At 33.4% G+C, this 16,735-nt stretch overlaps 1 protein-coding gene across 1 annotated transcript in view; it reads left to right on the forward strand.

Annotated features, from left to right (window-relative positions):
* Positions 1-4,811: 4,811 nt before the first annotated feature.
* Positions 4,812-16,735, forward strand: part of LOC149562224 (ASI1-immunoprecipitated protein 3-like) — a 143,302-nt gene continuing 131,378 nt past the window's right edge. The window contains exons 1-2 of the mRNA XM_089825764.1: positions 4,812-5,208; positions 11,425-11,487. Of these exons, the coding sequence (XP_089681890.1) occupies positions 4,942-5,208; positions 11,425-11,487 (330 nt within the window). The 5' untranslated portion in view covers positions 4,812-4,941. The remainder of the gene's footprint in view (positions 5,209-11,424; positions 11,488-16,735) is intronic.

Raw genomic sequence — 16,735 nt, forward strand, 5'->3', positions numbered from 1 at the left:
ATCACGATGAAAATGCAGATCAAATAGGATGATATGGGATATATCAAAGCCATGATCAAATTGATGAAATAAATGATGTCATATTTGATTGACACAAAATGATGACTTTCCAAGGACACATGACAAGGGTTGATGATGTTGATAAGGCACTGAAGGATGTGACAATGCTAAGGATCAAATTGATAAAATGATGACATGCCAAGGACACATGACATGAATTGATGAATGTTGATAAGGCACTAAAAGATGTAACAATGCCTAAAGGATCGATGATGATAAGATGACGTTGATTTTTTTTTGAATTTCCTCTAAGATGATCTACATTTTTATTGAATGATGATCAAGTTGGCCAGAAGATCAAAGTTATAAAAATGAGAAAATGGGACAAGTTAGGATGTAAAAGTGATGAAAGAGTAGGTGCGAACCATTTTTGAGCATCTACAGTTAGATCTAGCTTTTATATCCGACACAAAAGAACCAATAATGCAACACAAAAAATATTTGTTGTTATAAAAATACTACATTATTATATAAAATGCAACTTATTATTCAACACAAATACACCAATAGTTGAGCACTAAAACTTTTTAACAATCTCATGAAAAATACAAGACATATATTGTCTTTACCTTTTATATCTGTGAAAAGACAAATTGTTAATATGAACTGCTCTAATGTATATATATTGCTACACCAATAGTTGTACATTAAGATAACAATACTTGCTTAAGTGAGCACTCTAGGTGACACACATACAATAGATAGCTATAGTATTTTATTTAAAACAAAAAGTTAATGGATATACTTATGTGTTTTTGCTAGTTCTCATGTGTTCAAATATTAGTCTATTTTTACCAACATTTATATTATTTAATTACTATATATAACAAAAAAGTATGGTAAGAATAGATAATATATCCACAAATTGATGATCAACTATTATACCCCACACAAGTAATGATCTCTCTCCTCTACACCAAACGTTCTTTGACAAAATAATTACTATATTTATTTTAGTAAAGTAATCATTAATTGTTAATTCCAATGACATCTTCAATTAACTTACACTAATAAAAAACTTAAATCATTTATTTATTTAGTTTTCATAAATTATATGAACTTTACTTGTAACTAAAATTCATAAAATAAGACCAAATTAAAATTCCCTTATTCCTCTACAAAAATACATAATAAAAAACTAGCAATTGCACCTAAAGGGTGCAATAGGTATGCCGAATAAATTTTGAAGGTCAATTATGGAGAAGATCATAACCTGAATTATAAACACAACCCTAACCTTAATTATTACATAATCCTAAACCATTTACCTAACTATAAGTTTGACAAAAAAATTAAATGCCTTCCAAAGCCTAACTCTAATTCTAACCTTACCCCTAACCCTAACCCATAATAATAAGTATGTTGTAATCCTTTATACTATCCATAATGATAACCTCACCCTAATCTTAACTTTAATCCTGTGCAAACATTAAAATCTGATATAAAATAAGATTATTACCCAAACACTAAACCCAATCCCAACTTTTATAATGACATAAACATAAATCCTTATCCTACCACTAACCCTAATTATGAATCTAAATAAAATCCCTAACCATAATCATAATTACAACCATAATATAAACTTTAAAGTGAACCATAACCATAATTTTAAATCTAAATCCTAATAATAATAATATAAACTATGATGTAAATCACATCATAGCTCTAACCATAATAGTAACTAATAATCCCAATCCTAAAGTCTAAAACATAATTTTAATCTTAACTTGATAATAACCTTGATAAAAACTTTAGCTATTTTCATTTTAAATCAGTGAATTTTATTTGGCCGCCATTTAAATCAGTTGATTTGAATAGATGTGCACAAATTTGAACACTAGAAGTATTAGTCTACGATTTGTAAGATAAAATATTATAGACCAAACATTATTAAAATTACTTGTGCCCCGCATTTGCTTTTAAGAAAACTTTTAATAGATTGCCACGAATGCAGTAACAATCGAAATAGTCACTAACCACGACCAAAAAAAAAAAGATCAATGAACAATGGAGGAAGATGGGAAAATGCATATAACGGGCAATGTTATGGAAAAATACATTAAACATGCCTATTTTGAAGGAATAAAATAAACGGTCTAGATTATTTCAATCATCTTACACATTTTATAATAGAATATTGAACATTGATTTTGAAATGAAATTTTGGGACTTGAGAAAATGGACACCTTCCCCATAATAAACAGGGATAACTTTAAGAAATCCCCCTTTAGAAAAAAGTATAAAATTTTGGTGAATCGAACATTAGTTCAAGGGAAAAAAAAATTAATTTCTATTGGCGAAATTTTACTTTTAAGTAGTATTTTGTAAATTTTATTGACGATTGCTTTTCAATCATATGAATATTATATAAAATCCTGGCGAATCTTTCATTATTGATGAAAAACGTGGAAAAAGTACACATAGCTAGAAATAATGATATTATTAGTTCCTGCCATGGTAGGATACTATAGCATTCATTGAATGCAACTTTTTTATTTGATTCTCCAATCAAAACAATTTCTTTTTCAAAAACTTTATGAAACTATATAGTTTTAATTTATATTAGTTTTTTCAAAATTCAAGATAAATTATTTATCTACAATCTCATTCACTAATGTATGCTACAATAGTGTTTCACTACTAATTTTTTGTTCACAAAAATAAAAAATCACTTTAAAAGTATTCCACTATTGTGAAAATGACAAGTGACTTGACATTAAAATAAAAATAATAAATATGTACCACCTCACAATCTCTATGAATATCTTCAATTTTTTAATAAGAGATGATATTCAATTAAATATATAGAACTTTCTCAAATTTTTAATTAAAATTATTAAAATTAAAATAATTAATACGTACCAACCATTTATGAATATCTTCAAATACTTTAATAAGAGATGATATTCACTTAAATATATGTAACTTTCCATAAAAAATTAATTCAAACCAGCTACATCAAAATAATAAATATGTACCAACCATCTACAATGACTATAATATCTTCAAATTCTTTAATAAGAAATGATATTTACCAAGTGAATGTATTTTATTTTCAAACTTGAAGGAATTAAAAAAAAAAAAAAACTTCAAATCCTTTATATTAGTTTTCTTAGGAATATTTGCATAGATTCTTTAAAAATATTTGTAATTCCTTTAGGTTATTTATCTAATTTATTTAGAATTTAATTAAGATCTAATTTCAATAATCTTATTAGATTTTATCTAGATATTTTATAATTTAATCTAAAATTTAAGTTTAAATTAATAGAAAGAAAATAGATTTGTGAATAATCATTTTACAAAAAAAATTGGTTACATTTATACTTGCAATATAAAATATTTATTTCAAAATAAAATTAGCATATATTTAAGCAAGTTTATAAAAAATTTCAAATTTTTAATATAAATATATTATTAAAAGTAGTTATGTTTTTAATGTATTATAAAAATAACATTTACTCTAATTTATTTTAGATATTTAGTAGTAATTTTGTTCCTCATTTAATGACACCTAGAAAATCACTAAATACTCCCCTTTTTACTTTGATTAAGCTACTCTCAATGTCATTTTTGGCATGGTAGACATGTAACATATGACATTTAATTTATCAGCAAATTTTTTTAATTTATTGCATTTATATATATTTGTTAAATATACTATGAGAAAATGCATAATAACCACTTTACTATTGCAATTGCAAATAAAACAAAATTTTCAAAAGTCAAATTTGTAGTTTAAGTGTATACTTCATACAATAATAACAATAGGTGACACTTTGACTATAAAATTTAAATCAATTTCTGCATTGGCAGGAACTAGACGCTATGGGTCCTTGTTATAATATGGAGCCTAATTAATTATCAAACTTTAAGGTTAAATTTAGCTCACTTATATCATTACAATTTCCTTCCAAATTATTGAATGGTGGTTTGGGGGAAGCACCCCTATTATTTTTAGTCGTCGGATGATCCTAAATCAATGGCCTAAATCCTATTTCAAGCCAAACTTTTAAAAAGATACAAAGTTTTATATCATTACAATTTCCTTCCAAATTATTGAATGGTGGTTTGGGGGAAGCACCCCTATTATTTTTAGTCGTCGGATGATCCTAAATCAATGGCCTAAATCCTATTTCAAGCCAAACTTTTAAAAGGATACAAAGTTTTATAAAAAGTTCCCAAAGTAAAGAAATGTATCCCCAATCAAATCTATTTCATGTAAAAGTGAGAAAGGATAAAAAAATTCATGAAAAGTCTTCAGAATAGAGATACATGTAAAATCTACATACTTAATCTATAGTGTAACTTAATTTTTTACCAAATATTGGCAAATATGACCATCAAACAAGTCTTGAAAATTATAGGCGAAAATATTTAATTTACTATGTAGAAAAACTAGATTTCATTGGTGAAGTTATCACTAAAATATAAATACTTATGTATTATTAATGACGATTAGCCTAAGGATGAGACCCAATTTTGGTAAAGTGAGGCAACATGGACACTCCAAAGTGCAAAAAAAAAAGCCAAATCTAAAGTCTTCGATGAATTAGATTAACCAATTGACCAATATTAGCCACTAAAGCTATCCTTAGTACTAATAAAAAACACTCTATCCTTAGTACTAATAAAAAACACTCTTAATTTCATGAACTTTCAAGAATTAATTTTTTAAAAATACAATCTTAATTTAATATCAAACTCTTCCCACTTAAAAAACATCAAAAGTGAAGAGCATAACTCTTAAACAAAATGTGCCACACGGAACTACTCTGTAATGATCTTGCGGAATTTGCCGTCAAGAAACCCCAAAGTTACTCTGGAAGAGCATAGTTAATTCGGGAGAGACGAGCGAGCAGCAGCGGCAGTAGAAGAATGGGGAAGAGGCGGTTAGCTCATGTGGCTTCCAGCAGTGACGATGAACCAGACAATCTCACTCCAATTCCTCCCAAGGAGAAGGAGAAGGAAAAGGACAAGGGAGAAGAAACAGAAAGGGAAGAGGAGAAACAGAAAGAGGAAGGAGAAGATGACGAGGGTCCAGACTTGAGGCCGCTCGGAGAAGTTATTAAGAAGAGCGGTAGAGGGCGCGGCGAGAAGAAGCATTACGCTGCATTTGAGCTTGATGGAAATCGTTATCAACTCGTAAGTACACCAGCTACTTTTATTTCATACCCTCACCAAAATTCTATGTAACAAGCAACTTACAGTGTGTGTCTGTATGCTTTTAGGCTCGGCTGGTTTTTGGTTCTGGGCTGCCAAGAAATGCTTTTTAGACGGCCATCCTGCAAATTTTGTTCCCCCCACCTTTTGTTTTTTTGATTTGAACGGGAAAAAGAAAAAGAAATTGATTGTGAAAAAATAGAAAACTTTGTTTTGATTCAGGAAAAACAGAAATTGATGTAGAAAAATATTGAAAGAAGGGGCCAAAGCACTGTAAACATATTATATAATATATCTAAACACATTTTATAATATAGAAAAAAATAAAAAGTAGTTGATGCTTTGTAGAGTAACTGGAGACAATACATTGGTAACCTTTCACAATTACTACCCTTAAAAAGAGTCACAACCCTTCTTCATTTATGCCCTGTGTGAGAGTCACAATTATTCATGATTACCACCCTTTGAGAGAGCTACTATGCTTCATTATTGCTACCCTTCTTCATTTATGCCCTGTGTGAGAGTCACAATTATTCATGATTACCACCCTTTGAGAGAGCTACTATGCTTCATTATTGCTAGCCTCTGCAAGAGTCACAGCTTTTCATAATTGCAAGAGTCACAGCCTCACTAGGCTTCATTATTGCTACCCTCTGCAAGAGTCACAGCCTCTCATAATTGCAAGTCACAGCCTTTCATAATTACAATTCTTTTGAAAGTCACAACCCTTTATCAGTGCTGCTGTTTAAAAGAGTTACAACCTTTCATAACTTTGCCTTTTAAAGAGTAACTTCTGTTGAAGACGGTAGCTGCAATAGAGATCGTTATCTCTGATTTTGATATACGTTGAAATTGAGATAATACATACTTACAGATGAAGAAAACGTTTATGATAATATTTTATGTAGTGACATGTGTCATGCAAAGAGGCATGCGTCTGGAAATTTGAAGAGTTTTATCTTTGGAAATTGGAGAGACCTTCAGTTGTGTAATGAAGTATCTCTCAATTCTATATATATATATATATATATATATATATATTGTATCAAATGAAAAGCACTGTACTGAAAAATTTCATTATCAATAGAAGTGATATTTTTTGTGGTATGGCTGGGTTTTTCCTTTCAAGTGGAAGGGTTTTCCCTGGATAAATGTCTTGCGTCTTATGTTTTTTTTCTTTTCTTTTTCTTATTGCTGTTTATTATTTATTTCTGGGCAAAACATTAACATGGTATCAGGTCGAGGTTAACAGCAATATAGAAGTGTTGAGAATAATAGCAGCTGTGGAAATCTGCATACCTATATTTCTGTTGGAGATATATTAATTTTTCTTTATTAATTTTCAGCTCTTATCTCTCTTGCCGCATCCTCTTTGATGATGTTCAAGCTCTCATTATGATTTTCTCTTTTGGGCTCACGTTTCTAATTATATAGTTCAGATTGTTACTGTTTGTCTTTCATTTTGGTTCATGTCTTCTTCTTGCGATGACTGGCCTTTTATGACTTGGCAATGATCAGCCGATGACACAACATTCTTGCATACCTGGCTCTCTCTGTTTCAGCACTTTTCTATTTGGTGTCGTCATATCTCTCCTAACGGCTGTCACTCAATAACGACACTCATTATGAAGTGTCGACTCAATTTTAATTGTGTGTGTCTCGGTGAATTTAAAAAATGGAAGTTTCTGCATGGTCATATTGACTGCTTGCAAAGATTGTTTTGTTGAACACAACAAAGGCATTGTAGTTATTTTGCCTGGCGAGCTGCTTGCACAATGTGACCGCTTCCTAGTGCCTGCCCCTTGACAGTGCCTTCACTGCTGATTTGAGAACACTGCTGCTCTGCTTCAAGGCCTCCATTACTTTGCCTTTCTCCATTTGCACTGCATTTACTCGATCTTTTTGTGCAAAAATTCCAGTTCTTCGAATGTAAAATTTAATTTAATTTTTTAAATATTCATCATAATAAACACATGTTAATTTATTCATATCAAATAAAGATATCTCTTAACTATAAATTTAATTTGATAGCTTTTAAATATTATATATATTTTTTGATCTGTAATACTTCGCATTTGACTAGAGCTATGAACCAGTGAGGCCACAAATCTGGGGGACCGCATCCCTGATTCCAACACTCAAGATCTGCAAGCACAAAAGCCCAATAGGGACGCCAAGCCCAAGGGGCACAACCAACACACCTGACGTGGGTCTGATAGGATACGCGAGTACTCCTAGCCCAGCGATGATCTCGAGAGTTGACCATCGTTATTTCCATCTCCATCGGTGAATGGTCTGAACACCGTGATCTCCATCATTAGTATGCCATATATGTGCACCTATCCACCATCACACACGACAACCAAGGTGGGCCCAACCAACTTTCACACTTTGAGCCAAACGGGGGTTTGAACCTTGGTTTCACCGTTAACAATGCAACCAGAATGCCACTACACCACAAGGTGATCCCCAATATTTAATTATTAGAATAAAAGCAATTCAAGTAATGTTGTTTACACATACATATATAAACTTTAAGGCCATTTAATGTAGAATTTAAACATTCATTGGATGATCCATTTGTGCTAGAGGGAGATAGTGACTTGATGATTCTGAGACGTCAGAAATTTGATAGCTAGAATGAGGCTTAGTTTCTTAGGTTGTGCCTGTAGCCTGTTATATTCTGATATTTGAAACTTTTTGGATACATGTTTGAGACGTTTTGATTTTGATATTTATATTGATAGACCATACTTTTGATGTTTGAAACTATTGTTATAATCCTGTTATACTGATTTATAATGCTGCTAACTTTTATGTTCTTATACTACTGTTGTAAGTCGCGAGTCGATGATTGGTTTGCATTAACCCATGCTTTTGTTGTTTGAGACTATTGTTATAATGCTGTTATACTGATTTATACTGCCGCTATTATCATTTTTGTTGTTATACTACTGTTGTAACTCGTGAGTCTGTGATTTATTTGCATATTGTCTTGTTAATAATCAATAATTGACATCTCTCCATCTTTCTCTATCTATCTATCCATCTATCTATAATATTTTAATATATTTTGAAAATTCACACACACACACACACATATCTATACTTTAGAAGTTAGTTTACTTCCGCCCCCTGCTGTCCCTATTTTTGGCTTTTTAGGAAATGTCTTGGAAATGCGTCCCTTGCCGTCCCCGTCCTGGAAACCCATGAAACATAGCTTTCAACCCTATCCTATGCTAGTCTGACATGTATGCTTAACATATTATTCAACCCATCCAACATCTAAAGGTCCATGATTTGCCAAAAAGATTAGCCATGAGTAGATAATATGTTGAATATTCAATCTTCATTGCCCTCCAAGGGAGGAAAATCTACTAATATACTCTCTAATGTTTGTGAGTCCCTTCTTCAGGGTTTCCTCTTCCCATTTTTGTTTTTATGACTTCCTGCCTCTCCTCTTCTTCTGTTTGCCCATACCAAGTGCTTTGGCAGCAGATTGGCTTATACATCTTTATTCAATTGCTTCATCAGGTTCCAAATTACAGTCTTGGTCACACTCCTCTGAATCAAATTCATATTCAGAAGACGCACCCTCCGCCACAACTATTTCTGCAGCCATGTTAAATGCCTTGCAGGGATACCCACTGTCTACCTGCTTAGATGTGTTTCCAATTTCGTCTGTTGCACTTTCACCAACTGTTTGAGTAATTTTACATGCCATGTTATAATTATCATCTTGTCCAATTTTATCATATAATGAAAAGCACTACGATGCCTCATCCTCAATTGTAGGTTGAGAAATATTGTTTTCTCTATTTATTGGGATTTTTTGTGTTATTTCTCTGAACACACTTTTTGGTTGGCGGTTTATGTCAACTACTTTCTGTGTGAGATTTGCTACCACATCTTTAGCAGTAATATCTCTTCACCTTAATTTCCATTGATTGTTGCCAGATCCTGGCCATAGTTTAAGTTTGATAATTCTAGTGACAGGGCTTATTGAGGTAAGTTTAATTCTGGCATATAGCGGTGGATTCTTTTTCTCCATGTCAATCCCAAGCACTTGCCTTAGTTTCAATCAATAAAATGGACCTAGTCTGGAGCCCAGTATTCAGAAGGTAGGTTGTAGAATCCATTCCAGAATGCGCTTTCTAATGGTGCATTTGATCTAGGGTTGGAGTTCTTTTCTCACTTCTCTGTGTGAACCAAAGAATCTCCAATCCACCATGGGGCTGCTTTCAAATAGTCAGTTCTTGCTTTCTCAGATTGAACATCCAACATGATAATTTCCTTAGGGAGGAAGTATGCAGAAGCGTTGAATGTTCAAAGGTGATTGCCAATTCTAAACTTCTCCAGTACTTGCTGCACACCCACTAATGTTTCCTAACACTTCCATTGAGTTGAATGCACCTGCCAGCATATCAGTCATTGTCGAGACATTGACTTTTACATGTTGGAGCAGAGATTCTGGAGCCCTCGGAAATATCTGAAATAGATACACATTTATCCTTATTTTTGTCCAATCAGATTTTGAATTTCTTTTTTCTCTGCACTGTGGATATTGTGCACCATCATAGAGATATCTTATTTATCATCTCATGTTTTTTGGGTATTTGTTCTTATCATCAATAATTTTACTTACAATTTGCAGATGCAAAAGAAATGATTCTAGGGAGAATGATAGAGACATTTCTTGTCAAAATCAGATTCTGGTCTTGAACAAGCTTAGAATGAGGTTGTTGCTCTATATCTGTATACACTCAGCACATGAACTAGCCAAGGCTAACCTCTTAAGACAATCAAAAATGAAATGTAGAATATTTTTCTTATACAACATCATTTTTGGCTGGAAGTCATGTCACTACCAAAATGTTATCAAAATTAAAATTATAAGTAGCAAAATAAATCATACAAAAGTTGTAACCAGAGTCACTACTACACACCCTGTGCGCAGTACTGCTGTATTCATTGTGGATATAGTTCAGATACTTGCAGTTTCTGTATCCACACGTGCCCCCAAAAATACTAGATTTCCAGCTATATTAGATACATTGTTATTTCGTTTTGAAAAAGTTTGACATGAACCTTTCTAAGCTTTAAAAGCTTCATTGGTGCAATTTTAATTTTTTTTTTGTTAGTTGCAAAATTTTATTTTTTTGAGTTGAGACTATAATCTATTATTGTTCACCTAGATTTTTATTTTAAATTTTTGAATTTTGAATATATCTTGATTCTTTTCTTTGTTAATTAATACTGAAGTTCTACTGAATTTTATTTTAATTTACATTTAAATGACATTGTATGATTTAGTTATAGGTCCTAGTTTGTATATTCTGTATTGTTAAATCAACTTATAATTATTTATTTAGCACTTATGTGTTTAGTTGCTTTTAAACTAATGAAAATCTCTACTAACAACTTAGAAATCTGTGTTAAATATATTTCTGTCTTTTTCATTAGTGACGTATCCATATCAGGGTCTCTAAACATCGCTGTATCGGTGTCTGACACAGTATTTGAATTTGTATCTGTATCCATGTCCATGTGACTTTGGTTGTAACCCCTTTTTAATTAACTCTTCTGCATGCAGTGTTCAATTATCATTTTTTTGTATATATTCTACATACATTAGCATATGCGTTGTAATCTCAAAACAAGTTTGTTAAATCCTTTATCAGAATATTGATAACTTAGATGTATTTCATTCTAATTTTGTTATCAAGTGAAGGGCCACTTACTTAAACAGTATTTCTAAATCACTATCAGGTTATTAACTTTTTTTTTTCATATATCCTGAAGCAACGATTCAAGTCAATTTTGAATCTTTTGTATATCTATGAATGGAATGTGAATTCTTATGACATGACTTATGTGTTATATTTAACAATTTATCAGTAGGAAATCTGCAATGTTTCTGCTACAACTGTGTACACAAGATCGAGTACAAAAAATAATGCATGTTGGAGGTTATCTGGTGTGATTTTTGGGACAATGGGTAATGAATGAGAAAGGCATGCTCACATTATATTGATATCCAGTGATGGACTTTGGGGGAGATAAATTTATTCTATATAGATTTTTATTCACAGTCTGATTTCATGATGCTTATATGTTTGCAGTAAATGTGTTAACTTGTGAATGTTGAAGGTTTCAAAGACATGATAGAAGTTTTGATATGATGTTATTATTTTGCAGGAGGACCCTGTTTTGGTAACTCCAGAAGAAAAAAATGAGAAACCCTATGTTGCTATAATAAAGGTAATTGTAATAAGATTAACTTTTATTTGGAGCCATGTATCACTGCTTCTTCGTACCTGTAGGATATAATTTGGTTGACTTCTTTTTTATTTTCCTTTTTTGTGATGTTGTCATGTATGTAGCAAACACAACCTCTATATGTGGGATGGTTTTTAGGGAGAGTATTGGATGGAACACACTCATTTGAGTGTGTGCTTGTATTTATTATTGAATGGGTAAGATGGTGGTTGAAACTTAGTTATTAGCTACTTTTTAAGATAACTAAGGTGGTGATCATGTCATTAATTCATGCAATGAATGCTCATGTATAAAGTGTAGTCTAACATTATATCCTATGTAGTACCTATATTGGTTAAACTGAAGATAACTCCAAATTTGTCCCAAGTATGACAGAAGAAACAGCAGCAAGAAGTTTGGTCATTGGTCAACAAACTATTACTTAGAAGGGAAATGGTGAAAATAAATATGATCATTGTCAACCCAATGCTTAATTTATTGATGATGAAATATAAATTGTGCAATTTCATTGGGTTCTTCACCAACTTAAAGTTTTCTTGAATAGTGTTGGAAATTGGAGTTGATGGAATGCAAAGCTATAGTGCATCAAAGCTTACTACTATCAGGAAAGTTGAGCCTAAGGAAAATATATGGCTAGTAGGCAAATTTTTAATATTGATTGAACCAACCTAATTAGATTTTTTCTAATGCACCTTTCTTGAGATATTACTCATTTTAGTCCTGCAAAACACTACTATTCTAAACACTGATATTTGTAATATTAAGTAACAAGAAATAATGATAGTATTCAAATCCATACATAAAAGCATCATAAGTTTTAGAGCAATAAGTCATATCATCATTAATATCTGAATCCACACATCAGAGCATATTCCTGATAGCAGTTCACATCACGAATTTTGTGATAACTAGCTGTCCTTGACTTGCTGAGAGAATGGAAGGTCGATTGCCATTTCATCCTTAGTTCACCTTGGAGGCTGGCTGTCCTTGGTCAAGGCCAAGAGTATGGAAGGGTGGCTATCCATTGGACTTTTTGTCCAACCTGATAAGAGTGTGAAAATGGGTTGTCCTTTCATCTCTCCTAATTGTACAATGGTGTCCGTCTTTCCTATATTCAAGACACGATTTCTCAAGGAATTTGTTATTTGATAGATCAATAGCTTTATTCTCAAATGGCTGCTTGTAATTATTTCCAAATTTTCTTAATTGCCGCTCTAATTTTCTATTCCAAAATGATGTCTTGGATGATTGATACCTTATGACTGATAGTTGAATGATTGGAGCCTAGTTTGGTCAATGCTTGAATAATTGATGTTTGAATAATGAAAGGTTGTATGTTGGATTGATTAAATGAATTGATAATTCATGGTAATATTTTGCTGATTGATTGTTAGCTTGATTTGATAATTGGTGATTGATTTGATGGGTTCATGAGTGCTGATTGAATGAGTGCTTAATTGATCTGTGAATGCCTTGAATTATTTCTCCTTTATCAATGAAAAAGTCACCAGTTTTCCATAAGAAGTGTGTTACCAACCTTCTTTGCTGCCTTTTGAGAACAATAATTTGTTTTTTGTAATGCCCCACCTAAGGAACTTTTGGGAAAATGGGGGTAAAACATTTACAAGAATACATAGAACAATTTCTTTTGAAATATAATTGTTAATGATGCACATAAATGCAATAACATAGAGCTTGAACCTCAAGACTAGGTCGAATGGTTGCTACACGACACTTCACTAGTGGAAGTCTATAGACAATAATAATGCCATAAACCCATGGGAAAGGTCTTTTAACACTTTTTACAAGATCTAGGATGCGCTAAGACTCACCCATAACCCCCTCCCCCAAGAAGTTTAAGAGCTTCTCCCCAAGAAGTTTAAGAGCTTAACTCAAAAAGGTGGAACATTTTCTAGGTTCTAGGCGTCACGAATGAGTCTCGTTAACGAGTGAATTGCACTCAAATGCTTCAGAACCATACTAAATAGTTTCAAAACCTTCTCAAAATTATCGCGACTTAGATAGCTTTACAACACCATTGGAATGGGGTCAAATAGACGCTCGAAGCTCCCAAAATCTCTGTTATACTATGTAACAGTTTTGCAATTTTCACTATGGACTAGTGCACGATTTTTAGACACTTGCGTAACACGCATGCATCCTACAAATGTGTACTTTATCAGCGCATTTGTCCATTTTCTGCCACAGTGCCCATATACGTGTTGTGGTTCTATGGGACTGACATAGTCACCTTGTTATCTTGTGTCCACGCAACTGCCCTGACTAGTGAGTTTCATGACTTCACTGTAGGACCTCTAGGACACTCTAATCCCTCGGGTAAGTCAAAATACAATTAGGATACATGAAAGTCATTGATGAAAATGTGTGGGGACCTGCATGCAAAGTCTTCCTATGTGATGAAGGATCGCTCTGATACCACTAATGAAGGTACGCTTTGTCTACAGACTCAGGAAAACTCCCTCTTCACTTCCTCCTTCTCTCTCACAACTTCCAAGCTTTCCAAGCTTCACCTTCCACAACTTTCACCTTTCCAAGCTACTCCTTGAGCTTTCACCTTCTTCTCGAGCTTCTACTCCTCAAGCTTCCCCCTTGAGGTTGATTTAGAAATGCTCATATGCCTTGCTTAAATAAGCACTTACCACCCCATGCATGACTTATCCACAACCTTCTAGAATTCCTCCTACACAATATCCACAACCTTCTAAAACTTCCATAACCTTCTAGAATTACAACTAAGCACCACCATGTGGCCCAATTAGAAAATTACATTTCCTTTATGGATCACAACAAATATTAAATGCAAGATTTAAGAAACTTTCCATAAGCTTCTAAGATGCCACCTACACACCTCGATTAATGTAATGACAACTATTTTTTTTTATTTTTCTATTTATGCCACCTATGCACCTCGAAAATAATTTTTTTTTATTTTTCTATTTATGCCACCTATGCACCTTGAAAATAAAAATCCTCTTTTCCTTTTTTTTCTCCTTTTTATTTTTTATTATTTCTCCTCTAATTTTCGTCACTTTTCTCTCTCCTCCAGAATTTTTTTTTTTTTCCAATAGTTTTCCAATGCAAGATGCTCCTGCATTAGACTCCCCCGGTAGATAGAAAAGTGTGTCCCACACTTTGACGCCAAAAAGAAAGATCTACCACCATCTTCATTTTCACCAAAGGTTTCCACCTCAATAGGGACAACAAAACCACCATGCAAATCCTCCACATCTGCATTACTCTATCAAACACTAGAATCTCAACCATCCAATCAACATGCTCATTCCTAGGAACAAATTGAACATAATGCTTCATTAGCAAACTCTCATTCATATCAACAACTAGTGAATCCACACCAGCAGCAACAAACCCCGCATTAGCAACAACAAACTCCATATCAGCACCAACATGTAGATCTTCATCAATACATGCCAAACTCTCAACACCAAAAACCTCATTGCTCACAACAAGATGCTCTGCAATACATAACTCACCTCCAACAACTGGATCATCCACCTCCAAGTGCTCCATAATCTCCATGTCAGATTCAACCAATTGATCATGAAAACCAACCTTGATCCCAACATCAATAACATTAGGAATATCTTCAGCAACAACCTCTAGTTGTTCTGCAGGTTTTGCATCAGGCTCCACAAATTGATCAGCAAAACCATCCTCTTCCACCTTGACCTTCTTAGCTTTACCATCCAACCGAGCAAACATCTTAGAAAAAATCCTCTCCACTATATCATGGATTTTTGCAATCATCTTAGGGTCCAATCCTCTTGGAGCCATCTCCCAAGATCTTTGTAAACCCTCTGCAACAAATCCTTCCCACGCTCCTTGTGACAACCAAATTGTTTGCAAGTCAGATCGCAACCTGCCACCTCGCACGAGCAATCAGGAACCACATCACAAGTCTAGGACAACGGATTTGCAATCCACCAGCTCTGATAAACTTCACCCAACCAAGGTCCTGGTACAAACTGCCTCACACTTCGGTGATCTGCTTGTACACTCAGGAACTCCTGCTCTGATACCACTGATGAAGGATCGCTCTGATACCACTAATGAAGGTACGCTCTGTCTACAGACTCAAGAAAACTCCCTCTTCACTTCCTCCTTCTCTCTCACAACTTCCAAGCTTTCCAAGCTTCACCTTCCACAACTTCCACCTTTCCAAGCTACTCCTTGAGCTTTCACCTTCTTCTCGAGCTTCTACTCCTCAAGCTTCCCCCTTGAGGTTGATTTAGAAATGCTCATATGCCTTGCTTAAATAAGCACTTACCACCCCATGCATGACTTATCCACAACCTTCTAGAATTCCTCCTACACAATATCCACAACCTTCTAAAGCTTCCATAACCTTCTAGAATTACAACTAAGCACCACCATGTGGCCCAATTAGAAAATAACATTTCCTTTATGGATCACAACAAATATTAAATGCAAGATTTAAGAAACTTTCCACAAGCTTCTAAGATGCCACCTACTCACCTCGATTAATGTAATGACAACTATTTTTTTTTATTTTTCTATTTATGCCACCTATGCACCTCGAAAATAATTTTTATTTATTTTTCTATTTATGCCACCTATGCACCTTGAAAATAAAAATCCTCTTTTCCTTTCTTTTCTCCTTTTTATTTTTTATTATTTCTCCTCTAATTTTCGTCACTTTTCTCTCTCCTCCAGAATTTTTTTTTTTTTTTTCCAATAGTTTTCCGATGCAAGATGCTCCTGCATCACTATGACTCGTGCACACAAGGATGAGATTGGGTGGATCCTAACTTAACCAATCCACCCTAGATCTCAAAACAAATGGACATAATGGAGTCCAAACCAACCAAAAACCACAATTGGACCCCAAGAGACATCCTTTGGATTGTTTTGAACGAGCCTTGATTGGGTTCAAATCACTAAACTACTCTAACCCGAACAAGAACAAATAATAACATTGGGAGGTGACTAAAACAATAACTGAATCTAATCAAAACATAGCTAATTTCATCTTTAGAGCACAAATAGAAGTGTCCCTATGATAAAGCCATAAAGCAACTTGAAGATTACAAGAAATATGTATAATGCTCTTTGTGCCTCTATAGCACCACCGACACACATATACGTACACAAAAATAACCATCATTCTATTATTACATTTCATACATTATGAGGGTGCTTAATATTGACTAAATTACATAGGATGTGTCCT

The sequence above is a fragment of the Cupressus sempervirens genome, chromosome 4 (genome assembly GCF_028749045.1).
Source record: "Cupressus sempervirens isolate cs-2001-9-10 chromosome 4, ASM2874904v1, whole genome shotgun sequence".
Lineage (NCBI taxonomy): Eukaryota > Viridiplantae > Streptophyta > Pinopsida > Cupressales > Cupressaceae > Cupressus > Cupressus sempervirens.